The sequence below is a fragment of the Apis florea genome, unplaced genomic scaffold (assembly GCF_048593485.1).
Source record: "Apis florea isolate Af1SG1 unplaced genomic scaffold, ASM4859348v1 contig_3195_pilon, whole genome shotgun sequence".
Taxonomy (NCBI): domain Eukaryota; kingdom Metazoa; phylum Arthropoda; class Insecta; order Hymenoptera; family Apidae; genus Apis; species Apis florea.
The window spans coordinates 89,913-117,815 of NW_028256722.1; the positions used below are offsets into that span (position 1 = coordinate 89,913).

The window sequence follows — 27,903 nt, forward strand, 5'->3', positions numbered from 1 at the left end:
AATAAAATAAGAGAGAAAAAGGAAAGAAATAGAAAAGGAGGGAAAGAGAAAGAGAGAGAGAGAGAGAGAGAGAGAGAGAGCTGTGTTAACATTATATGCAATTACATACATATCTGTGTATGTATGCGTATACATATTATATATATGTATATATATTCGTACATATATCTGTATATCTATATATGTATAGAAACATGTGTATATATTACGACTTCGTTAACAACATAAAATGTAATTATTCACATAACACAATAATCTGTGATCTATAATATTATAACGATTTTTTTTTGTACTGGATAGGCCAACACGTACAGTTTCCTATATATATATACATAGTCGAGATTCTTTATTAAATCTTTAATAACTTCTTCATTTATATAAACATAGAAAAAAGAATCTATCAATTTTTCTTAATTCTGATATGAGGCGCAAGCTTAGCTTGTCGCTTTTTCTTTCAGGCAACGTGCAGGCCTGTTTGAGTATTATTTAGTTTAATTATTTAATTACTTATTTATTTATATATAATCATCTCGTTGAAAATATCTCGTAACAGATATATTTTGTTACCATGGTAACCTTGAAATTGGGATCGCCATCTTAATAAACAGCATCGACGTTTAAAATTAGGCATCGTATTAACTAGGAAGATAAGGGTGTGAAAAGAAAAAAAATATATATATATATATATATTTATAATATATGTATATGTCTATAAACAAAAGGGAGGGAATTAAAAATGTTAAATTAAAAACGCAGTATAACATGATTGGAAGGGATCATTTTATAATACAACGGTACCTTGAGTATTATTCAACGTGAACAAATCGGCGTGACGGCTTTCTGAACGTCTGTCGTCGTTGAATCACGCGGTAACGATATAATTATGCTTACTATTAAGCGAATCACTAGTAACGATCGTAACGTTGATGAATCGCAGTTGTTGGCGGGAATCGATTTTGTGCCGAGAGGAAATTCGCTCGAGCCTCCATTGCTTATTCAAATCGTTAATATCCTTCGATTCTTTCAATTTCTTCAAGGAACAATTAGTAATATTTCTCTTTTTTTCTTTCTTTTCTATTACATATCTTGCAATATAATCATATTATATTCGAACAATTAGAATGTCATTTTCTCACGAACTTCAAGATTTTTGTTTGCACAAATGATAATATTTATAATACAATTCTTAAAAAGATTGCATCTTGTTAAAACTAATGCTATGTTCCATGCTGCATTTGTAGTTCGGAAATGTTACGAGAGAGGGCAAAACTTGTATGCGAACAACTTCACGCATACATCATGATTCGTTCCGTACCTAACAACTAGCGCTAAGATTTAGCGTGCGAGTGGTGCATAATTTCGCTAGGTTAACTTCCATTATTGTGTTTGACTTAATTTACATCGATTAAACTTTACTACGCGAGTTTAATGTAATGTAATGTAATATACATACCACGACTTTTGTGTAAATATCACGTTTCAAAGATCACATTTCTTTGTGTTCCGCATGGTATGTATTTCTGGACTGTTTCATAAATTTTTGCATAATTTGATTTACAAGTTGATAACAAGTTGACATTAATTTTGAGAGTTGGATAATATGTAAAAATATCTATTTTTACAAATGTTTATTAGAAATAATATTCTTATAAATTTTATCGAAATATTGAAAATAATAGAATTTTTTGAAATAAGTTGATAAATTCTTAATTGCACAATAATTATGATTTTTTTTCCCATAGTTAATATTAATCGAAAGAAAATTTGTGCTTGTTTCAAATGCAAATAGCATTATTCTATACAGTTGCACATTTTTCAAAGAGGCATGACATATAATGTGAATTGCTTTTAATTCTCACGAACAAGTTGGAAATTCAATAGCTTCGAATCACCCTATCTGGAATTGTTCAATTATTTGATGATTACAACAGCATAGATAAAGTTTACAAATATCAGATTATTAAAACACTATTAATACCGTTATACGATAACTACAACATAAAATATATGACATAAAATAAAATTAAGTACTTAAAAATTAACCTACTCCAATCTCTGTTATAATCATCTATCACCTGACAACACCATCCGAAGGGAATTTAACGAAAGTGACTACCAAACTTCCGAAAACAACTTACACAAATATTACACAACGTTACACAACAAAGAAATTCATGCAACTTATTTAACAAACCGTACACGTGCGTTTGCCCATGCATCGTCGAACAAAAATTTAATTTCTCTAGCAAAAATGTAGGAAACAGTCCGCGCCATCTAAAAAATACAATCTCATAATTGCACACAACGTTTACGAATAATTCGTAATATTCGAACAGCGAGAGACTTTCTTTCTTTCCTCCATGCACAACAGGCCTTCCTTCCTCACGATGCACAGAGATATCGCATGTTAGATGCGTCTAGGATGCGGCAAGCCTTCTTTTTCGCGGCAATAAAATTCACCTATGATAGTCGGGGGCCACGACATTATCCTCGTTTACCCGATTCAACCGTGGCGACCTTTGCACGTGAACGTTGCACCTTTCCGTGCAATCTCCCATCTACAGAGGCCATTGTTAGTATCTCTACCGCGGCTCTCTCGTGGTTCACGGCGAAAGAGGACGGGGGTGTGGCACACCTCCGTCCTACCTTCAGAAGGTTAACGCGCTGTAGCGGTATTAGTCGACCACAATGCGAATGTCGTTGAAAAATCTTGGGCCAACCGTGCGGTTGAATAAATCGTTGCGAGATTTCACGACGTTTCTGAATTTTTTTCCTTTTTTTTTCTCGATGGACAAAGATTTCTCGTGGATGTGCGTGTGTGCGTGTATGTGTCTATGTATATATATATATATATATATATATAGCAATGCATGCGGAAGGTGGTTTGGAGAATTTATCATACGAATTAACCCTTTCGTTGTTAGCAAATGTCGATAGACATTTATAGTTTATAGGTGGTAATTGAATTAGAAGATTCGTAAGAAATGTTGAAATTTTCATCGATGCAATATAAATAAAATTGAAGAAAGATTAGGTCACAGCGATCAAGGTAACTAATGATATAGGAGATATGTGTATATCTAGCATTCATGATCCATCTTGTTAACATGTTTCTCGAAAACATTATGATCGATGAATTGGTTAAATCATGTTTTCCTATTAGCCAGATAATTACAGATCCCTCCTCTCTACGACTCAACTTTCCTATTTAAAATTCCTTTCTCGAATATCCTCTACCTTCAATCTTCTTCTCAACAGATTATATGGAATATAGTTGAAGTTCAAAATCAATTATCAATCACCCTAATATATATATATATATATATTACCAAGGGTGAATCAATTTAAGATTTAAAAAGATGAAGACCACGTATGGACGTTTCACAATTTTCCAAAGTCTTTAAATAGATTTCTAGATAGAAAATTTAAGGGCAGTGTTTTAAAGCAAAATTAATTAATTTTCTACTTGTTTCGCCCGAATAACCTTGCTATTACAATTACTCTTATTACATTTACATTATACAGATGGATATTTTCAACGTTGATCATCATCAGGATCGAAACGAAAAGTGGATGAAAAAAAAAAAAAAAAGTCTCACAGATATAATTATTGGCTCATCCCGATACAATTAAAGGACCGACCTAATTAAAACGACATAATGACAGAGTAACGAATCACAGCCACTCGTCCTTCGTAGCAAGACGTTGCTATATATATATACGCGAAATCGAGGGATCGATTACCGGGCACACGATCGTTGGTTGTATAGTGAGCGGCGATTAGAAGCCGGGTGGGTCGCAATCTGACTTTAAATTGGTGAAAGCCGCGCCGCTAGTGACTTTAAACACCGGTTGTAACCCTTATATGGCGGCTCTCATCATATCGGATCCCAAGAAGTGTGCAGAGCTTGCCGTTGTGTGCAAGCTAACGCGATTTTAAAGAATAGCTGCGAAGGAAGAGGAAATTCATGGGCACACGCCGATTACTGGCTATCGATTCCACCTCTCGTGAATCTAGATCTAGATGGCGCCCTTTTTTCTGCAGAGGTCTCTGCCGGTCTATTAATTGGAGCACCGCTGATTCTATCTGTTCTTCGTTCTTCTCTTTGTTCTTGTTTTTCAACCAAGTTGGAAACGATTCGAAATGTGTTCGAGTTGTGTCTTTCGTTGGATGGTTATATCTCACAAGTATTTGGAAATAATTGTTGAAGGGATTTTAGTGATGAGTAAATTAAGAGTAATGGAAAAATATTTTTCTTTTTAAATATATAGAAAATTGATTATGATTTGTTGGAAATATTTTCGTGGGGCGAAAATATATTTATTATATAAATTTGTATTTGCTTATAATCTGATAAATAAGTTTATATATATTTGTATGTTTTTCGAACGTGTCTTAATTAAAATATGTAGACATGTTGAATACCCTGTGCATACTGGTAGAACCAGATAGAAATTTTAACATCACTTTTAATGATGAGTCAAGGATAATTTGAGAAGTGGAAAATTAAAGAGGAACCTGAAAGTATGCTTTGTGACATTGTAAATTGAATTTATGTGAAAGTTGGTTGAATTAAATTTATCTTCTATTAAATCTTCTCTGAAGATTGTTATGTTTATGTCCATATATAAAATTGTCGAGATTATTCAATGTCTGCTTATTCGAAACTTGAAGTCGATAGCAAATATATTAATACAACATAATACAATACAGTGTGATTGAATTTGAAACCTTTGAAAATTAAAAAAAAGAAAAAAAAACAGAAAAAAAAGGATGTAAATTTCACAATTGAGTAAAAAAAAAATATTTCAATTCAAAATCAAGTATGCTCAAAATATTTTCAGCGCATCGAACACTATCGATGAATTTTACATAAGACTGCTCCCTTCTAGTTCTTTATGCTGTTTGAAATGTCATAAGTCGGATCGTGTGCGGACAGTTTTCATTCCTGAATAATTAGAGCCGTTTCACTTTAATAATAAAACACGTAATGTAAGTACCTTAAAAATAACGTTGAAATTAATCGAAAGATTTTGTATCCTCGTTTCATCCCTTAAAGAAAAAGATCAGGAATTTAAAATTCTTACGAATCACTTAAATTGTCACGAGATTATATCTAAATCTCTTCAAAAATGCATAAATTCACGGACCGAGTATTGCACCTGCAAATAAATTTCCTTCTCTTTTTATTCTTCCAATATCCTGCTTTATATCATTCATAAATTTCCTTCTCTTTTTACATTCATTCTTCTAATATCCCACTTTATATTCATTCAAAACTGGAGGGAAGAAAAATTAACGATATAAATATCTTCTAACCTAATTCCAAGCCACTTAAATATCTTATACAATATTAATACCACACGTAGAATACCATTTCCACTTCCTCCCCCTTCCGCCATTTTCACTTAACCTTTAAGCGTCGAGATAATACTCGTTCCAAATGGCCTTCTGTCCGAGACTTTAATCCGGCAAACTTGCAAATGCACGAATTTGCAGTTTAACAGAACCGTTATCGGGCATCTACCCACTCAAATCGTATATAACATTCGTTTCTAAATTGTGTACACCGGTAATAGTCAAGAATGAGTCAATTAGGCGTGCTCTCTATGATCGAGTCGATCGGAATTGCGGCCTGTAAAGTAAGTAAGTAAGTTTTCCGACAGTCACTGTACCAGCTGGCCCGGCTTAATTAACGCGATAAAGAGATATCGAGACAAGATATTGTTGTCGTGATAACGTATGAATATACGGTTTCACCGTTTACCGATAATCCATCCTTTCGTTATTCGCTAATTATGCGCTTAATTAGAATATTTATGCGTTGGAAGGCTTTCCTGGAACTTCCACTCGGCACATCGAGATTTAATTCGACAAGAAATCATGTTGTACATAGTTTCTTTCTCGTAGTTGCACGATTTCTCCTTGTTTCGTTTCTTTTAATTTACTATTTTTTTTTTCTTTTGTTACGTTCTAAGTAAGTAAAAGTTTTGGGAATGCTTTTTTGTGTGTATATAATGAGTATTGAGGGATAAACGAGTATCGATTTTAGAAGTGGGAATGATGTTGCTGAAGAATCGTCTTGATTGTATGATTGTATCATTGAGCGTGGAATGGAAGACTTAGGAGAGAATTATACAATTAATTAGAATTTATAGAAAATTGAATCGTTGAAAAGTTATTTTCGTATTATTTTATTATCTTCTTTAGATTCTATTATCTATTATTTTGTAGTAGAAGAAATATTTAGAATTGTTATTTTATATACGAGGATAAAAGAAATATTGAATATGGAAATTTTTAATCTATGAAATACATTCGTATTTATAGGACTTTATCTGCTTCATCTTCAGAATATTTCTCTACAAGAAGGGTAATTTTATTTTTACTTAAGCTTCAAGATATGTAATATCGATTTCCTGGCAACAAAATATAAGTCGATTTTAAATATTTGTGAGACTTTAACTTCAATGTAAATCTGTCTTCTAATATCATTAACTTTATTATATCATATTTATCATTAATTGTTACCAAAGGCTCTCATATTTTTAATTCTTTCTCCATAAATCTTTCTAATGTTATGGACCATATCATAACTTTTTTTTTCTTTTTTACACATCATCTAATCAATAACTGACCATCCTAGCAGCCAATCTCCAAATTACGATTCGATAACGCTACCACGAGAGTCATCTGGCGGCCAATCAAGGTAATCGCTTTTCTTATCAATCTAATTCATGATTTGAGACTAGTTTCTTTCCATAAATTCGATGAAAGGATGGAAAGAAATTTCTCGTCGTTACTGAAACAAGATATCTCTAGAACCTAATAGATCCAACGTCTATACTTAATCCATCAGTAATCATCAACGTGGCCTCCAATGCTAAATTGGCTATGCATCATTAAGAATGGACTCTGGGAATTATCGCATCATCCTTCGAATGTTTACTAGTCGATCAACGAGAAACGAATTAGTCGTATTAAGTTAATGTTCAGCCACTGAATGTAAAATATCTTGAAGAAATATAGAGAGTATATAAGTCTGGCTTTACAATTAAGTGCCATAGATGATAATGTTTGTTTCACATTTTATTGATTTTATAGTGATTTGAGACGATCTTGGTGACAAATGATTATTAAATTGTAGCACTTTTTAGAGGAAGAATCCTAAATGCAATTGGGCAACTGTTGGAAACAAATTATATGAAAATTATCATTATTATTATTTTATGTAAAAAACACACTTCACAAAACAAATTGAGTTTTTTACCGAATGCAGAAACAAAAAAGCAACGTCTTGAAAATCGCTCGATCATAAACGGGTTAGCGATAGTCGGTTAATTATCGTTTTTAAAAATGTTATCTCGGAAACGAGTCGCGGCGAAAGTGATGGAAAGGATGAGATTAGGATGAGAGTCCAATGCTTATCCTCACCCATCAGCAATTACCTTGACACTATCCATCGGGAATCTGTACGGAGGATCGATGGGTAAAGCGTTATTGATAATATTTCGCGATGAGAAATTCGAGCGAGCGATTCGAATCTCTTCACGGATCGTTCGCGATCTGTGAAGGAAAGGGCGAGAGTCCGGTTTCGTATCGGTTTCCTCTCTGTCACAATTTATCCCATAAAACTGACTAATGATACCGGTAAAACGTAACAGAGGAGGAGACAGGCTGGGAAGATAGATGGAAATCCATCTGAAACTATACTTCAAACGCCACCGAGGCTGCGTTCTATTATCCTTGATAGCCTGTTCCTGACGAAGTTACGAGCAAAGATAGTATCGCGAGTGCACCTGCGAGAAAACGATACCTGGTCGGTCAGAAACTTTTTTTTGCGGAAACGGGTTACCAGTCACTGGTGGAAGTGAGGAGGGAGAGAAAAGAAATAAATAAAAAAAAAAAGAAAAGAAAAAAAAAAAGAAAAAATGAAAGGAAACCGTTGTGGAAGTTCTTTGTGATCTTGGATGGGCCGGAGAAGAGTGCATAGTCGATGGCTGAGTACCGCTAGATGGCAGGAGTGATATATCTGTCGGTAAATTTTCAATAATCGATAAAGTAGACCGGTTCCATTACACGCGAGATAAAATTCGTGATGTCTGAAGATTGGTGAAGCGGATGCAGGGTTATGAATCGTTTATAGTGGATGTTCCACTTGCGAATGTGGATCAGATTAGGGTAATTTGCCGGCGTGAAAGGCTGTTAGTGGTTGGAATAGGTGCCGTAATGGATCTTGGGTAGGTAGACGCAGGTGTTGGACGAAGATTGACTGTGTTTGGGGAGATTTGTAACTGTTGCGAGTGTGATAGCGAGATATCAAGGTGATATGGATGAAGTTGGAAGAATTTGTGGTTAGATTGGATGATGGAGTCAACATTTTCCCTTCCGTATTCGAAAACGATAAATATGACGAATTGTGAAATTTAATGAAATTGTAAATTTTATATAAAAATATATCTACATTTTTGCAAACGCAATTTCGCAGTCAATCGTTGACACTGTTTTATTTACCAACGCTATTTATCTAACGTTATGTATAAATCTATACGAAAAAAGAAAAAAAAAAATTTCAGAATTGCACCAATTTCACAACCACAACTGGAGCAGCTGTGAATAACATCGTCCTGTTGGTGTTCGTCAAATTGTTTGCTCAACCACAGCTGCTACCAGTTTTCCGCGACCGCAAGAGGAGTGACCACAAATAGAGCGACGTCCTTTGCAATACAAGAAATTTTTCCATACGACTCTTCTTCGAGATCGTTCGCCATATATATATATATATATATGACGTGGTAACCGGAAGTGAATGTTTATTAAAATACAAACTTGATCAGTCTCGAAACTTCAATCAACATTTAGCTATTGGAGTTTGAGGGAAAAAGTGTAGAGAAAACTTGAATGTTTACGAATCGCAATGGTAATAAAATAATTTTATAGAAATTGATAGACAAACTATGAATACTATTTACCTGATGATCACAAAAGAAAAGATGGTACGAATTTGATATTGGGAAATGTATAATGAAGATGTGTTTTTGCAATGAGAAATCATTTGTTTGAAAGTGCGAAGAACAAAGAAAAAGTAACAACTTTTTCTTTGAACAATTATATATTATTAAAGTATATAGAGTTTGAATATTTACTCGAGGATTTGTTGAACGAAAGTATGAATTGATATTTTGATCAAAATTTTTTATCATTATTTATGATTTTCAATCAATAAATATTAACGAAAATAATTTAAAATATGAACAATCTCTAAGAGAATATTTTAATTATACAGAATTATCATTCGATATTCAGAGGTATAAATATAATAATGAAACGATTAATTCTGTATAATATTTTAGATTATAAAAAGATTATAAAAACTTTGAGAATGATCATAGAGGAAACCAAGATAAAAATTAAATTTTCTTGATAATTTCACGAATGTTCGTAAAATTATCCAATCAAAAAATTCAATAAAATTTTAAAATACGACGAGAAATTCCTCGAAAGTCTCGCTCCAATTCATAAAACTTCATGAAATTCCTGCTACAATATCGTTTGCGTAACAGAAACAATCGTAAACTGCGTGGTAAAATTTTCTAAAAATCACCGTTTTTCTCTACCTTCGTAAGAGTTCGTAAAACTCGGAGTAATCGTTGAGCGTGATGTTAAATTGTAAAAATGATAGGTAAATTTTGTGAAAATTAACTAGATTTCGCAACAATCTTCGCGAAATCGTATCAATACAAATCTGTCCAAAATAATCCCTTCAAACGAATTTTCAGATCTTACCAAAGAGATTTTTTTTAGATTTATCCAGGAAACGAGGATGTTGAAAATTCGTTCATAGATAGATTCTTGTTACAACTATAGATAAAAAGTTTGATGAAAATTTTTCGAATTGTAAGAAATCTTTTACGGTTCAGTTTCGTGTAACGTTATGAAAGTATCTTATTAACCTGATTGCGAAAAAGGAAACGAAACTGGAATAATTGTAAAACGAGAATAGTTTCGTGTAGCGTCAATTTTCGAAACATTTGCAATTACTTTAATTCCGTGAGCATATGTAAGGTAGTTTACGACAATTTTGAGACTGGAGATGGAGCGAGACAGCTCTACCTTCATCGCAGCGCCATCTCTATTCCCATCTCTGTTCATCCAACAGAAATTTAAATTGCTCATAACTATAACCTAATAATCGAGCCTCAGAAGATTCCACGAATATTTTAACGTCTCCTGAATACCTACTGAATTTTTTCACGTTCGAAATCTTTCGAACCAAACCGATAACATTAAAAAATATATTTCAATTAATTTTTCAATAATCAATTGTTTTTAGAAAATTAAATAAATAATACTTCTTACATAAATTAGAAATGGTATCGTGAAAAAGATGGCCGTGATTCTTTTACCATTATCAATTACCCAATAAAAACTCGATTACATAAATATCCCTAAAATCTGTTGAATTATCGTTGCTCCATCGAGTGATGAGAAACGATAAAATCACACGGCGTGGAGCGGAATTTATCGTCCGCCGCAGGACATATCGTTTTTCTCGCGTAGTATGTGCGTAATGCATGCACGTAACGCAATATCGCGAACGTGTAATTACCTGGACGGTACTCGTAACAACCGTGGATTCTCTCTAAAACTCTCTGACCTCCGCGATGCAACGCTCGTTTCGCCGATGCTATCCTTTTTTCCCGCGGCTGTTACGCTTTGCCCGATCTTCCTACCCATTCTTGACGAGTTTTTACTTTCGTGAGATATTCGTTTTAGGAAATCGATTTTTTGAAAACGAAGGTGATTGGGTCATCGTTGATTCAATTTTTTTTTTTCAAAGTTTGATATACTTCTCTTATCCTCATATACATAACATAAAACTGTCCAAGAATAAATTATATACCTAATAAATATTTATACGTATATTCTCCCCATCCTCCGAAATACTTGTATTATCTTTCTTTTAATATCAATCTCACGTTCGAGCAATCGATCTTTCCCCATTACAAATGAAACTCATGAATCGAAAAGAATCGCAATCCCAGATTTAGCATGCACGATGTTGTTTATCTCCGACCGATCAGATACATGGTTTCTAGGAGTCCGTGTCTCGGCCGTAATTAGGCCGTAAAAATTTCATCGAACGAAAAACAGTTACCAAACAGTCACGAGAGTATTACGTAACCGCAATGTTCCAATATTAAATACCTCTATTATTTGTTGAAAAAAAAGAAATCTAAATAAACGAGATAAAATTACGATTCCCTGTACTTTAAAATCGATCTCACCAAAATTGTAATCAGACAAATACGTCTCCAATCGACATTGCCATGAACGAAAGGGTCAAATCTCCAACACCGATTTTCCATTTTATTTTCGATCCTCATCGATCATTCCCAGCAACAATCCGCTCACAGGTGTTCCTCGCGAAGAAACAGCGAAAGAAACTGAATTAGATCCCGTTCTGAAAAAAACGAGAAAAAAATGAAAAAAAAAAAAAAAGAAATAAGAGAAGGAAAAAAGAAATGAATTCCACGTCGATTTCTGTAATACCAATCGCGACGTCTATCTATCTATCTGTTCCCATCCCATGAATTGCGAAGAAGAAATTCACACCGTGGCTCTCGTCCTTGGATCGTGAGCGGCACATCGTTAATTGGAAATCGAAGTTTACGAGCGGAGATAAAACTCGATATGTACGAACGAAGACAGCCTCGTTTCTGGCATAGATCTCTCGTCACAATGGCGTGAGCGGAGGAGGGGAGTAGGAAGAAAAGCGGGAATATTCAAACGATGGATAGAGGGAGATAGGATGACCAGGATGAGTGGTAAGTTCTTGTCTGATTTGCTCGCTTTTATTGCCTCGTTTATGCTCGAAATTAAATCGCGGCAACTGCGATGGTTAATTGTTGATTGAACGATATAATAAAGGGGGCGTGTCAAGATTTTGTTGAATGAATGAAAAAAAAAAAAAAAGGAAAAAAAGAAAAACGCGTTCGTACATAATTTTGTACAATTAATCGAGCGATGAGCAACGTAACGTCGTATTTTAAACAGATCTTCGGGAGTATTAGGTAACAGAACAATTAATTTTGTTTATCCTGATGCACAAGGGATGCTGATATATTCGTATATTTCCACTTTGGAGAGTGGATATTGTGCATCAAACATAAAAAAGTACAAAAATCAAAATGTTTATCGAGGCTTTTGTTTATTAAATTATTAGCAAGTTGAAGTTTTCGATGATGAAGCGAGAGGGAGATAGAGCGAGACAATTGCGCCTCCACCGCAGCGCCATCTCTATCTCTGTCTCGCTTCAACTAACGCGAAACTTAAATCGCTCGCACTGAATAAGCCTGAATTAACATTTTCATATATTTTGTATACATTTACAAATCTTTTATAAATCTTCCAAATATATTCCATATTAACATTCTGTATAGTAACAATATGTATAGTTTATTATTAAAAATCCAGATTTTGTTCGAGGGCTTGTTTAAAAAAAGTTTGCAATATAATTTAGACCGCGGATAAATAAAATATAATCTATTTAAGGAGATATTTTTTGATGTAAAAGTTTTTATTCCTATATAACGTCTTCACGTATAAATTGGACAAGAACTTATTACTTGTACTGGTAGAGAACAGGATTCACGGCTGTGAACACGAAAGGACAATGAGCATCGCGACTTTGAACACTGAGGGAACCGCGCCGATTAACCGATCGTTAATTCTTCATTGTTTAAAACGATACGAGCAGGGAAATCCAGTCGTGGGAAACGATCGTTCAAAGGTCAAAGGCAGTTTCTAGCTTGAAAAAAATCCTTTTTCGACAACCTCGTTTCCTTTTTTCTTTTTTTTTTTTTTTTTTTGTCTTTCCTTTCAATCATTATATATATCTCTGAGCGATCGAGATGAGCAAAGAATCGACAAATCATCCAATTCTTTCGTAAATCGAAACGAGAAACCCATTAACGTTGAGCAAATTTGATCCATTGATTGAAAACTTCGTATGTTTTCCAAAATGTGGATGAAATAAAGGATAAAATAGAAAAAGTAGAAAGAAAAAGAAAAAAACGGCGCGGTTCTTTACATCGTGGAATCTCACAGGCAGTATTCGAACGACCCGCCAAAAATTGGCAGAGTATGGTGGAGAGAAAAAAAGGAACAGGCGACAGAGGGAGCCAGAGACTCGACGGAATCTGGCTGAAAGGGAAATTTCCATAGGATCCGAAGGAGGTTCGTGCATAACGATCCGGCTCTAACACTGTGTATCGAAGGTTAAATTCTTCGCAAAATCGTGCGTTTCAACGGTCTCGCTTTCACTCTCTTACGAATAACAGACGGCGTGACACGCGATCGCCTGTGAACCAGGGTCGATCGTGGCCCTCGCGCGTTGAGTATGTATCTAAATCACAGCTCGTGCTACTAATTATTTCTAAACATTATATATCTCTCTCTCTGATTACTTACCGATTCTACGTTACCTCCTCTAGTCTAACGTGTGTGTGTGTGTGTGTGTGCGTGTGTGTGTGCGTGTGTGTGTATGTGTATGTATACGTATGTATGCAAAGAAAAAAAGAGAGAGAGAGAGAAAAAAATATAACAAAGATAAGAAGAGAAGAGGAAGAAGAAGAAGAAGAAGAAGAAGAAGAAGAAGAAGAAAAAGAAGAAATGGAAAGAGCAAGAAGATGAGGAAGAATCTTCTTTGTAAAAATATCATCAACGTTAATATCTCGTAGCGGTATTAAATATCGATCAATTGTGCGCTATCATCGTCGACGTGGTCCCTCGTTTTGAAACAGCAATAAGTCGTCTTAGGAACAACAATTTCACCAAGTCTCGTATCGCGACCTGAATCGTATCGTGCACCCACTGTCGATCGACGATTCGATATATATACCTCGTCCGAAATCAATTGACCAGTTTGAAGGCAGTTCGCTACTTTCTTATCCCCCCTTCTTCCATTTTTTCACTTTCATTTGTTATTTATTTCTTTTTCTTCTTTTTTTTTTTAATCATTTTACTACTACTTTTATCACTTTCCTTCGAACGGCCTCGGCCAATTGACATCGAACGAGAAATAATTAATCACGAGAATAAAAAAATAAATGGCGATCTCTGCTCGCCTCCTTAACCTATAATATCATCGTGAACTTATCGACGGAACTTATCGATCGATCGTAACGATTTAATATCGATTTAATTCACTTTTCTCACGAGCATCGCCAATTCAAGTTTCCGACCGCGGCATAAACACGGGTCGGAATTAATATTGGCATCACAATCATAGAATAATATTACGGAAACTTGGACTGGCGATAGGAACAACAGCCATGCAACAAAGGTCATCCGAGAACCTCCTCCTTGCACTCCCATGGATAAATTCACGATAAACCGCGATCCGATCGCGATTCTACGGACGGTTTTCCGCGATTGATAAATCGCTCTTACGCGCAAGACAAGGGTACGATCGGGAACGCCCAGAAAAGAAAGCGTCCGAAGGAATGTTCTACAGTGTGGCTCGTTAAATTCTTCGTGGGATCTCTGCGGCTACCAGCGGTTACCAGCTCGCGCTTTCTCGCATAACTCGTGAGCACCGCTGCGTGCAACTCGTCCCAGACAGCACACGACGTCTAAAAGATGTCTATTCCACGCTCGTTTTAAACCTCGAACGTCTTAAAATTTTACAAATTTTTACCTGTTTTTACTTCGACAATGTTTCACGATATAATTATTTTTATTGTGTTATAAGAGAGAAAAAATGATAAATATGTCACTGCATTATTTTCTTCTACAAGAAACGTATGGAGTTCAAAGTTCTCGCTCGAATTGCACCGTTTAGAATTCCACGATTCGAACTATAATGAGATAGATATGAACAATTCTAAAACTTGAGAAATTACGTATAAATATTTTAGATAGAAAATGTTATTGATAATAATTTTTCACGGATAAACGTTTTTTGATTTTTAATTATTAAACTCTAATTTCTATCTTTATAAATTTTTCCAGACATCTTTCCAAACGCCCATAAAACGTCTCTGTGCTATCCGAGATGCAACTGAAATAAATATCCAGACCGGCGAAAGAACGGTCCTGATATTATCCTTCTAAGATGAGATCGCGAGATAATTTCCAAAAAAAAAAAAAAAAATTAATACTAATCGATACTTTAATCGATCTCATGATGCTCGACGTTAGTCATGGTTAGCTCTTTGCCGGGATCCTTCTTCAGTCGTCGTCAAATCATCCCGAATTCTCGAACCGAACGAAGATTCTGATCGATGGACGGAAATTATTAGAACAGAAGAAGAAGAAGAAGAAGAAGAAGAAAAACGGAGAGATATAAGCGAGAACAGAGAACAGAAATAGATATATATAGAGAGTGATAAAGGAGAGAGTGGGGAAAAAAAAAAAAGAAAAAAAAAAGGAAGACTCGCACGGTGTATCCTTTCGTTGACCATCACCATCACGTGCAAAATCGCCGATCCACTTTCCGCACCGTGCCACCGGGAATTAGAATAAATGGAGTAGCAAGGATTAACTGCAATCCAATTGGACGTTGGGAACCGGAAGTAGATTGTTTGGCCCATCCAACGCGACTAACTAGGTGGATTACAGGCGTTCCCCGCGGGATCGACCGACACCTGGTGCGACTGACTCCTGTTCGTCACGGTGCCCGTTGTCGTGCCGCTCGTCTCGCCAGATGGGCTTGGATTTCCGCTGTTCCCGTTGTTACTGGCGCCACTGCCGCTCGCTTGTTGCTGAACACTGGGCTTCTGCGTCACGTGGGTCTGGTAGTGCTTCGCCAAATGGGCCTTCTGCCGGAAACTCTTGCCGCACAGGGAGCAGGCGAACGGTTTCTCGCCTGTGTGCGTTCTGATGTGAACGTTCACGCTGTACTTGTCCTTGAAACCTTTGCTACAGATACTGCAATAATGCAACGAGCGCTCCTTCCGTTGAACGCTGCCCGGCGAGCCGCCCGAGCCACCCTGTTGCTGCCCACTCGTATTCCCACCTGTTTCAGAACCGCTGCTTCCATTGCTGGCCGCGTTCGCGTTGTTGCTATTCCTGTTGGTGCGTCGACAGTACTTTTTCGGGGCTTTCGTCGTGACGACTCTCGAGGGAGTTATTTGAAGCTGGTTGGTGGACTGTTGCTGCTCAACCTCCGTTCGAGGGGCGGCCTGTTGCTGGAGAACCTCCTGCTGAGCCGCTGTCACCACCGTAACCGTGCTCACTTGACCCAGATCCGCGGGCAGCGTGATCGTGCCGAGGCTACCACTGGTCGGGTCCAACGTGTACATAACCGTGGTCGTTGCAGACACGTTGCAAACCGGTTCCAGGCTGCAGTAAGACTCCACTACCTCGTTGGCTATGCTCTTTAGCTTCTCGTAATCTCCAGGACGATAGGTCGTTTGGTCCAGTTGGGAGAGTAACAAATCCTCATCGGTACATGTATGCATGGATTCGTCTTGTTGCGTCTGAGGTTGCTGCTGCTGTTGCTGTTGCTGCTGTTGCTGCTGCTGCTGCTGCTGCTGTTGGTCAGAGACTATCTGCAAGCCGGCGTTGCTCGTGACGGGCATCGATATAGCGGAGCCTTGAGTGGTCGGTGACGAGGATGACACCACTTGGGTCGGGCCGGTGTACAGTTTGCCTTGGAGAGCGCTCCTGAGAAGGCTCTCGGCAGAGTCGCCGGCGCCGACCGCGACAGCTGCCGCGGCAGCGGCTGCAGCCTCCTGTAGATTTTGGTCGGAAAGCTTCCAATCGTTGTTGTTGTCACCCCCGGCACAATTGCCGCCGCTGGACGCCCCTCGGCCGCAGAGCTCCTTGCTCTCGACGAAGCCGCTGTCGTCGGTGGCGTACTGCGACGATGCAACGGAGAAACGGTCCGGGTGAAACCTGTCGTTCACCGTCCGCGAAACCTCTGTCACGGTATTCGATTGGTCGTGTTCCTGCTCGGTGGAAGCTGGTTCCATGCTCAGTATAGCGTCCAGATCTAGGTTAGGTCTGAGCGACCAGGAGTCGCTGGACGTGGGCGCAGGACTCTTGCAACAGTCCAAGGCATCCATCGAGTTGGCCTCGTTGTTCAACACGGTGAGAGTGTATATCGCGCCGTCGGTGTTCTGTCTGTCGTTGGCCGAGCATCCTCGACCCACCCCTTGGTGATGCTCGTTCGAACCCTGGTGAACGTTCACGTTGTCGTTTCCGTGGCTCTGCGCGTTCGCGTGAGCCGACCAACAGTATTTGTTCAGATCTTCCAGGAGTATGTTACAGGTTTGCTCTTTGCTCTCGTCCGTGCCCCAATAGTCGCAGTCGGATTGGTCCATCGGTGTCTGCTCGTTGCTCTGTTGAACGTTGCAAGCGCTGTGATGCGTCCTCACGTGGTGGTGGTGATGATGGTGGCTGAGGGAGCCGGTGATAGTCGAGACAGGTGGTAAAGCTGTCAGTGTGTTGTTGTTGGTTTCTTTGATGAATGGGGAGCCATGGAGTTCCCGGCTGGTCTCGTGTTCCTCGTGACCTTGTTGAAGGTAGCCGATGCTTCGGCAGGTGGTGCGATGGAGGAAGCTTTCTTCGTCCGACACGCCATCTGCGGAGGCGCAGTGGGGAGGTGGAGAGACGACGAAGTCGAAGAAATCGGTCTTTGGCAGCTCCTCTCCACCCCCTCCCGGGGCGAATGCCTCGGTTAGATCCATGGGGTAGGTTTGGTGCTTCGTCCTGGTGATCGATTGCAACGCTTCGTTTCGATATCGATGATCTTACGCGGCTGGCAGTATTCGTTTTAAGGCGGTCAAGGGGTGGGTTTCAGTGATGGTGGATAATTTGTCTCCTCACCCACGGCATCCTTGAGTTCGGGGTTCGACCTGAAAAAAATATTGGATTCTTGGTAAGTAGCTGTTCTAAAATTTTATTCCTCTTAAACGAAAGAGACAGAAGGAAGAGAGAGGAGGAAAGATTCGATAAGATGAGATGGGGACAGAAAAGGAAATAAAGTAACAATTGTAAAGTGATACAAGAAAAAAAAATCAAGAAGAGAGATTTCACTTTCTTTTTATGTATAGTAGACTATCAAATAAAAATTTTTTAACAGAATTATAAATGCCTTAATCTTAACTGTCTTGAACCACTCGAAACATATTCGAAATACGACTGCAATCTTCCTCAGACATTTCCAAATGTTATAAAAATTTGTGTCGTAGTTGCAAGCAAATATAATGGATCACAAAAAACGAAAAAGAAAAAAGAAATTGAGAGAAATACCGAGTATTCTACGAAGCATTGTAGAAACAAGATTCTAAGAAATTTGCATAAACATCCGTAAATGCAAACGGAGAGGGAAACAAAACCGAGTAGTCACCGAGTAGAGCTCGATCGCCGAGCAAGGTTGCAAAAAACGCCAGAGGGCGACCAATGGAACCGGCTTAACCTAACCAAGATATCGAAACCTATAGAATCGCGGGACAATGGCGCATACCGCGACGCCGTGTCCCAGATTTTCCACCAGTTTTCTTAGGATCGGTACCATACGGGCATTAGGCCGAAGAGCCAGGTCTCTCTCGCGTGTACCAGGCGTGGGAACGCACCGTGGCCGTGTATAAATCCAGCTAGCCGTTGGTACACCGATCAGCCGCCACGTATAATACCGGAGACAGAGGGATCGAGAGGGAGAAGGAGAAACCGAACCGGCTGGGTAGAGATAGAACGAGGATGGAGAGATCGAGAGATAGACAGAGTGGCAGAGAGGGGAAGAATGTGGGGATCAGAGGCTTTGTTGCATGGACACTGTGTGTACATAAGGAGAGGCTGGGCTAGTTTAAGTGGTTTAATTTCTATAGAGTGATTTAAACGAAGAAGTGATAACTTTTTTTTTTTTTGAAGATTCAAGTTACGTATCTTTTTGAAGGAGGCACATCTTTCTTATTGCGATTGCTGTCGCGATTCTACCACGATCGTTCACCGCCTACGATTTATGAAAGTGAAAACATAACCTCAATCTGCGCTTTATAAATGAGTATTATTATAATACTCCTAGTTGATTTAAAGTAATTGAATGATGTAACATACGAATATTATATATTCACGTAATTATTTTATAGACAATTATTTTAACATGATTACTGATCCATAAAATAAATACGTACGTTGATTTTAATAAGAAAACATTTTTCTACGAATCGACGAACGATAGAACGATTTTTTCCTGTAAAAAAATTTCCTCGCGGAATTAAATCGTGAATGCAAAATTTCTTTCGTGCAAATATTAAAACAATATTAAAATATCTTTCTCTATTAAAATAACCTCACTTTTCATTCCTTCAGAACTTATTCGCGCGGATTCGTATTTTCAAAGTTTCTTATTCCACTTTGAATTTATTGTATTCGTCTTTTTCGTTTGTCATTTCAAAAAAAAAAAAAAAAATGAAAGATAAATCCAAACTTGGAAACAGATATTCGCAACCTAGTTAAAGCTGTAAGATCAGCCTGTACAGGCGCAGCGCTCGAGCGCATAAACAGCATAGGGTTGCGCAACTTCTTTTCCGTGAGCTATCCTACCGCAACGCACCGTACCAAATTAATGCGGCAACAGTGCAGACGCGAGTCGCGCGCGGCTAAATGCCAGCCACAGTGTATAACAATTGATCGAGACCCGTTCGCCACCCGGATGTCCGAGGACGGTCGATCCACGTTGCGAAACCGAGGCCTGGAATCGCACACATCAGATGCGATGGAAAAACCGAGCCCTCAAATTATGGATTACCTTCGAATTATGAGTATTTATAATTAATCACGCGTGTGGAAAATTGAAGCGATTTCTAATTTAGAAATTGTATATGGATCGTCGAAAATTCGGGTCTCTAATTATAGGTGTTTGTTTTATTATTTTTCAAATCGAATTGCGATACTTTTATATGGAAAATTTAATTGGGCCATTCGAATATGTGATTTTTATTGTTAAGTAAATGTGAGACGAAAATTTGTAGGTTGTTTGATGAGAGTTGTAATAAATTTTAAAGGGTTTGAAAGAAGATTTAAATTATGGGATTGTTTGGAAATGTGGGGAAGAAAATCGAAAACTCTCCGTTTCATCGATTCACTTTCGTTCAAAATTACCACGGCCAATTTTATCCCGTTACCACAGATGGCGAAAGTAGATCTTTATCTATGGTCACGCACGCGGGTAAGCTTACTTACTTCATAGAATTAGCACAACAATTGGTTGATTCTGAAATAAATCGGTAACCGAATATCGATTTACTTTCTCTGTCTGCTTTCTTTCCTGATAAAAATTACCATTAAAAATGAATCGTTACTATCATTAATCCTCACGAATATTTGTAACGATTAATCCTGTCGGAATTGGCAACACTTTTTTTTCATTTTTTGCCCGTACGAAACACGATGTATCATTTTGATTAATGTGCTACGGTTTCCTTGGTAATGATAAGTTAGACGAAAGGTGAATGTCGAGGCGAGGATTTTGGAGAATCTTTAACTTCGAAGCATCGAAGGATTATTTAATACTTTTAGTTAACGATAGAAAATAAAAGAAAATTATAATTATGATATTGAAATGAAATTTATATATGATAGTCAGTATGGAAAATAGTATGAGAAGATTTCTTTTAAAAATATGTAATCATTATTAAATAATGATAGATTAAAATATAGTCGATTTATTGCTAATCATATCCTTCGAACGTGTGAAATAATTAATATTAATTTTATGAATATTATTATGTCATTATTCCAGTGAAATAATTTTACGATTGTTTTCATAAATGTTCACCATATAACGTAATCGATAAATAGAAAACTCTAATAGAACGTGTATTATAAGATTCTTCATAGCATTCTTCGACTTCCTGAACACTTTATTATTAAAAGTTTTGCGAGATTGCATCAGATATAAAAACCTCGTCCAGCGAAATGCCAGAGAATAATTCAAGGATCCTTGTCCATCACTCAAATTTTTTACTCATCTTGGAAATGTGAAATTATAATTAAAATCCTCAACTCATTATATACTAACTAATGAAATGTTACATAATTGTTGTGTAACGTAATTGAAAAAAAAAAAAAACAAAAATCAAACAAAATAATTTACATGTGCAATCAATATCATAAAGGTAAAACAGAAAGAAATTTCCATGATTTGAAAAAAATATAATTTACGAACGAATAATATCTTGTTAAAATATAAATATTTTTTTTTCATTGATTATATAAAATCATAATGGAAACACAATGTTAGAAAATAAAACTCAATAATTACGATTGATTTAAACAAAAAAATTACAAATGAAATGTTACGAAACACGTGCAATAAAAATACAAATTTCTTTTCCACAAATGCAGCGATCAAAAAACCTACAGAATACAATCGAACAATTTATTTTATAACAATTTAATTATAACAATATTTCAATTGAATCGAATTCTATTTATAGTTATTGTTACAAATTCAAATAAGCTGGATCATTTCCGTTATCGATAATCCATTATCGAGGAACGCGTCAAAATGTCTCCATTAATTTGTGGCTGAGGAATGTCGGCGTAATCATCATCATATTGCACGATCAAACTCTCACTGTCTTTCGCATGCTTATTATCACTGTGCATTTATTACACAACGTATTTTTATATCTCATCTAATATACGCAGTGGCATCAATCTTGCTCTTTACTACAATGTAATTAAAATTCCATCGCCGCGCAAGGTGAGGCAATGGCGGTGATTGAAAACGCGCTAATAACCAAAAACGAAAAGTATAACAGGCAGTTGTGGAGTTGGTTTTGTTGGTTCGGTATGGAGAATTGGAAAATTTGAGCGTGGGGAGATGATAATTTGTATGCATCGTGGGGCATTTCATTGGATATTTATCATCCTGGATGGGATAAATTTGTTTCGAGATATAAGTATTACCGTGTGGAATACAAAAATGATGTATGACAAAAATATATTCGTGATTGTTGGATATTAGAGATTTAAATCGGGACTAATTTAAGGATGAAGACTAGTTAAGTGAATTAGATTTGTAAATAAGATTTGATATCTTCACTTTGTAATTTGTTCTTTCATTAAAAATCGATAAAATAATTTGGAAATTGTTATTGCACATTTTGAAATTTAAATCACTGTGAAAATCCATTTACATTACCTTATATTACTTCTCGATTAAAAAAATCATTATTTAATATTCAACTCTAATTATCTTCATTTCATTAATTACCTCCGATTGACTACCAAATCCGCGATTGACAAACCGTTTCACAAGAGTGAATAAAAAAGAAATTATAAAATTATATACACTTAAGCCAACTTAACGAAAAAACAGGAAGTCCAGTCCGCCAGTCGAAGAGCAAGAAAAGCGAAAACAGGTGTCGCTGGTCCCGCAAAAAGACCACGAATTCACGGAACGAACGATACTTATCGTTTCTGGTTACTCGATTTCGTCGTAGTTTGTTTCTCTGCGCTGGTGCAAGCCTCAGTTTCTTTTTTCTTCTTCTTCTTCTTCTTCTTCTTCTTCTTCTTCTTTTTCTCCTTTCTTCATCGTTGCAAGAGGTTAGGTTCGCGATTTGATCATCGGCCTCGGGCCGATCACACGAAATGGTCGTTGTTGTTGAAACATTAGGGTCCACGATGATTTTCTATCGACGAAACTGGATCAAGTTGCGCAAAATCACGCCGATAGAAAAACGAGTGGAGTCGAAGGTGTTGGTCGCGCGCGCGCCCTTTCATCGCTTCAGGGACGACGAGAGAAAGAGAAAGAGAGGAAGGAAGAGAGATAAAAGGGTGGAAGATCACGTTGAGGATGTTTGTTCGTTCGTTCACTGACATTGGTGCCGCCTAATTGTCGGTTCGTTGATCGATTTATGGCACCTTGGATTGCCTCGAAATCATAAATGCAACGAAATTTGAGGTTATGTCTCGAGTTTGGGGTTTTTACGATTATCGAAGGGGGATGATTTAAGGAAATGATAGGGGAGTTGCGGTTTTTCGAGAACGAGACGATTTGGAGAAATGAAGAATCGTGGCGTGAAAATGGGGATTTAAGATTTCAACCGATTAATTGATATGATTCTGATTAATGAATTAATCTAATGCAAATGATTATATCTTTATTATAAAAGTCGATTCTAAGAGAATAAATAAAAGTTAAAATAAACGTGAAAGTTGTTATATAAAAATGTCGATTGATGTTTATTTATTAAGTTACAACTTATAATTCAAGTTTGCGTTAGATGAAGAGAGATGGAGATAAAGTGAGACAGCTATTTCCGTCACAGCGCCATCTCTATTTCTATCTCGCTCAAATTCCTTCTATATAACTTAATAAGTAAGCCTCACTCGACATTTTTGTACATCAACTTTTCTATTTGTTTCGATATTTAGAATCGATTCTTCTTCGATATATATGAAAGAAAGATGAATATAATAATTGTAGAATGCACTTTCAGTAAAAAAAGTCGAGCGGTAAATCAGAAAACTTTGAAAGATAAATCGTCGAACGCAATTAAGAAACTTGGAGGCTCAATTTATCAAGGCAAACTCATTGATGGACACAATTCTAATATGACGGGAACAACTCTTAAAACTCTTGTGCATTCAACTTGAAACGAGTAATCGTGCGATTGTTTACGAACACAGCGTGGAAATATCAATGAATATTACTCATCGATACTAGCAGGGGTTCATAGTGTATAAAAGTTTAGTCGCTCGCAGCGCTGCGACGCAAAAAGTAAAAGAATAATTCAAACTATCCTTGACATTTAGCTGAGTTACCGAGTTACCAGCAGACCAATCTTCAAGTTTGCTATTGCCGCAATGCTCGTTCGTGAAAGATCGTTTCTATCGTATTTTTTTTACTCGCCTCGAGCCCCCAGCAATTTAACCACCCTTCGTAATATCATCGTTGCATTCGAGGCATTCTTTTTCTTCTAAATCATTGAAGTGTGATTGTGTACTGTATAATAATATTTAATCATCCATGGCAATATGTATTAATATCTTATTATGAATTCTATTCTAACCATAGAACTTTAATTGATTAAAACTTCGATTCGAAATAATGATTCAAACTAGGACTACAGCGCCCCAAGTAGCCATCTCTGGTACTAAATTAGACGTTTCTTCGAACAATATTCCTTTTTTAATAATTTCTTAATAACAAATTATACTTAAACTGTTACTTTCGAAGAACAATTTTATTTACTCGTTTCAAAAAGAATATTTCACCTTTTCGAAAGAACGATTTTACTCCAAAATTATTATCTTCAACGAATAATTTTAAAAAATCCAGAATCCAAGTATCTTCGAGGAAGTCAATGCTCCAAAACTTTTGACATTATTAAAATTAATAAAATATTACAAAAATCTTCGACCTATATCGTCTTTCAAAAGATGAATAATCCCTTTCGACTGAACGAGCAAATATATCTTTTCACGCTCTCGCGAAACGGGATCGAGGTGAAACGAAGGCCCAAAGGCACGCGCAAAGTGTCGAAAAAAGGAGGAGCGGATTCCCTCGAGTAAACGGGGTCAGTGTATCCATCGAAATCGTCGAACTCGCCAATTATAATGTTCTCGAATGCGATTCGAGGAGATAATCATCGTATCCGGTCTCTGTCGATTTCATTTCCGTCGAAACGACACCGTGGTGTCCATTTTTGGGCCCACAGGTGGGCCCATTCGGCCAAATTAGCCGGTTTCGGCATCCTGAATTACGTGATCTCGATTTCGAGATCGATCCGGATGTGCTTACGAGGTAGGATGATTGTCGGATCCATTTGAAAAATTATTCCAACTTCTGCGAGGGGATTAAGAAGTTTTTTTTTTTTTTTTTTTTTTTTTTTTAAATAATTATCAGGTCGGTATTGCATTCCTCGTGGATTGAATTTTCGTGGAATTTTTTTACCAAGTATAATTCTTCATTCAATATCAAGATAAGTAATTAAAATTGAATTTGTATCACTTTTTTTTTTTTATTAAGTTCGTCATTATTTCAATGTCGAATTTCTCGACCTCGTTTTAAGTTACCTATCACGAATTAAAGAGATAAAAAAAGGTGCACGTATCTAGATACAATTGGAGTGTGTAACCAGTTTACAAAAGAAAGAGTCACTCGTGTCATGTTCGCAGACAGTGAAATGGCCTTGAGCTACCAATCCACCTTAGACAAAGAATAATAGCTACATGATCGACCTATGGTGTAAGTCAAGGAAATCTCTCTGTGATATTCTGCGAGGTCATTTCTTTTAAAAAATGAACTTGCTCGTTTATTCAAAGAAAGTCTAACCTTCATCGTTAGAAAGAAATATGATTATTACAATACAATGGATTCATTATTGCCGTAATAATTATCTTTTCCAGAATATTATTCATTATCACATATGACATTTAAATTTCGTTTTAAAAATATAATTATTTAATGGCTTAATAATAAGATGTAAAAGTTACGTTAATAAAAAGATGTCATTTTCAATGCTTATCCTATGAAGAAGTTAATTATGCGTCGAGAAATCTTTTACTTGTTTTTATAATCTGATTAAAAATTAAACTTCAGAGATTTTTTTTTTTTTAAATATTTCACCCTTAATTTATATATTTTGCTTCCTTTTTTTTTTAAACTTATATTTAACCTTTCATTTGCATAATCAATTGCAATTTAATTAACTATTATGTTAATTTTATTTGACTTTTGACGCTTCGTATTATAATTTCCGATATTGAAAAAAAAAAAAAAATTAAAATAAAATGATATGTTAATTAAGAATGGAAAAAGATGCATTTGCATTATTATTATTATTATTATTATTATTATTATTTTTTTACTTATTCAATTTTTAATAATATACTACAGACCTTTTCTCTTTTCATCATTTTATTAATTTACTTTCGTCGTTTATTTTCCATGAATTTTCGATAAATATTACATCGATCGTGCAGATGGTCAAAGAAACTATATATAACTCCATATATAAACCTCATGTATTCATGACGCATATTATAGAATATACGATATCGATTAACAAATTTAATTCGAAACGAGTCCAGCCAGTTTAATCCAAGAGCCAAGAATCATCGTGTAATTAACACCTGGAGACGTTAATAAAAGCATACGCTTATTTATGAAATCATTATCATTTATCCAAGATCTTTTTTGAGGCCTTATTTGATATTGAAATCCGTCCTGTGCAGAATGCAGGTGATAAAATAAAAAAATAATAAAATATTTAAAGAATAAGTTACTCGTAACAAAGATATAGATCGAATTTCATTTCGGATATTTTATATACCTTTCCACTGGCAAACAATCACTTTCAAACAATTTCAAATTTTAAAGATTCAAAGGAGACGAAAAATACGAATTCTAATCGTTATCCTTGACACGTTGGACCGTGAAAGGATCAAGAATTTATCTCATTTAGTAATATCCTCACGATCATTCCGGCAAACAATAACCTTATTACAATGAAACGCAATCCCATTACGGATCTTGCACACAAGAATAATACATAACTCGATCTTTTAACAGAATTCCTCGACATGCATCTCTCGATCGTCGATCTTAATCGTCCACACTCCATTGTTCCTCTTGAAATCGATCGTGTGTCACGATTTTTCTCCCTTTTCTTTTTTCCTTTTTTTTTTTTTTTTTTTAAACATACAGGCATAAAGCCTAAGATTAGACACACTAATTGCGCTCCAACCCCAATGAACGAACGCCCCATTATCTCTTTTGCCTCGAAGTACTTTATTGCACAAGATTTATTTCTCACCTTCTTCCAACGATACGATCGAGAAACGGCCAGTTGATTTTATCCATTCCGCAAAAGAAGCACAGAAGGTCCGTCCTGGTGAATACGGTTTATTGCTGATAGCTCATGCGGAACCCACTTTCCTAACCTTCATACCTTTCCAATCTATTATAACAGGGACGATGAATGGTATTACTGATTGAATCGAATCTTTCAATTATTCCATCGTTCGGCCGATCGGGATAACGAGATTCGAAACGTAAATATTACGTTTCAACGATGCATTGATCATTTTTTTTTCTTTTCTTTTTTCGAATCGAGGTTTTGGAAAGAGTTTTAAACGAGCACGGAGTCTGAAATATTAGCATAATCAGCTAAACTGGTATTTGATGACACTTTACTTGGTAAAATTATAAGTATATATACATATGAACGAAATCAGCGTAAATACAAATATATTCGTTATATTAAATTTATGACAATTGTGAATTTAAATTAAGAAAAAAGCATTGCATATAATTTTGAACAAATGTGAGTGAAGAGTACAATTAGCACAATCTTGTATCTTAATTTTCTTCTTTCGTGATATAACGTCTACAAACTTTATGGTCGATTAATTGGGATGAAATTTAATATCCCCTCGAAGCCCACGTTAATAATAACCATCAAAAACGAGAATAAGATTTCAAGTCCATACTCGTTAATTATCCGCAATTTATCAGTTTTCTGCATAACGATTCAGTGCGTTAGATTCTCTTGAAACTATGCGAACCTTGGTATTTCCACATGCAGATGATGCAGTCGTTAAAACTTTCCTTTCAGCGTAAGTTATAGCACGAGGGAATAATGCGCTCTCCGAGGAAGAAGACTTTCAAAGATGCCTCCTGTTTCTTCGTAAATTAAGAGATACGTTTAATATCCCTGTAACGAGCCGGATGATGATGAACAGCTGGTTTCATACTACTCCGAATATTATCACGAGAAACCTCTCTATTGTATCTTCAACACCTTTTCTTTTTTCTACTTACCTTTACCTTCTTTTATTTTATATTTGTTGTTAATTTTAAACGATAAACAATTTTTAAGTACAATCGAAATCTTCAATATCTTCAGAAATTTAAAATCCTATCTTTTACTCGAATT

At 36.3% G+C, this 27,903-nt stretch overlaps 1 protein-coding gene across 2 annotated transcripts in view; it reads right to left on the bottom strand.

Annotated features, from left to right (window-relative positions):
- Positions 1-15,575: 15,575 nt before the first annotated feature.
- Positions 15,576-27,903, bottom strand: part of LOC100870761 (uncharacterized) — a 124,439-nt gene continuing 112,111 nt past the window's right edge. For both annotated transcript variants that reach the window (XM_012493099.3, XM_012493100.3), the window contains one exon: positions 15,576-17,865. In XM_012493099.3, coding sequence (XP_012348553.2) covers positions 15,607-17,697 — 2,091 coding nt within the window. In that variant the 5' untranslated portion in view covers positions 17,698-17,865 and the 3' untranslated portion in view covers positions 15,576-15,606. The remainder of the gene's footprint in view (positions 17,866-27,903) is intronic.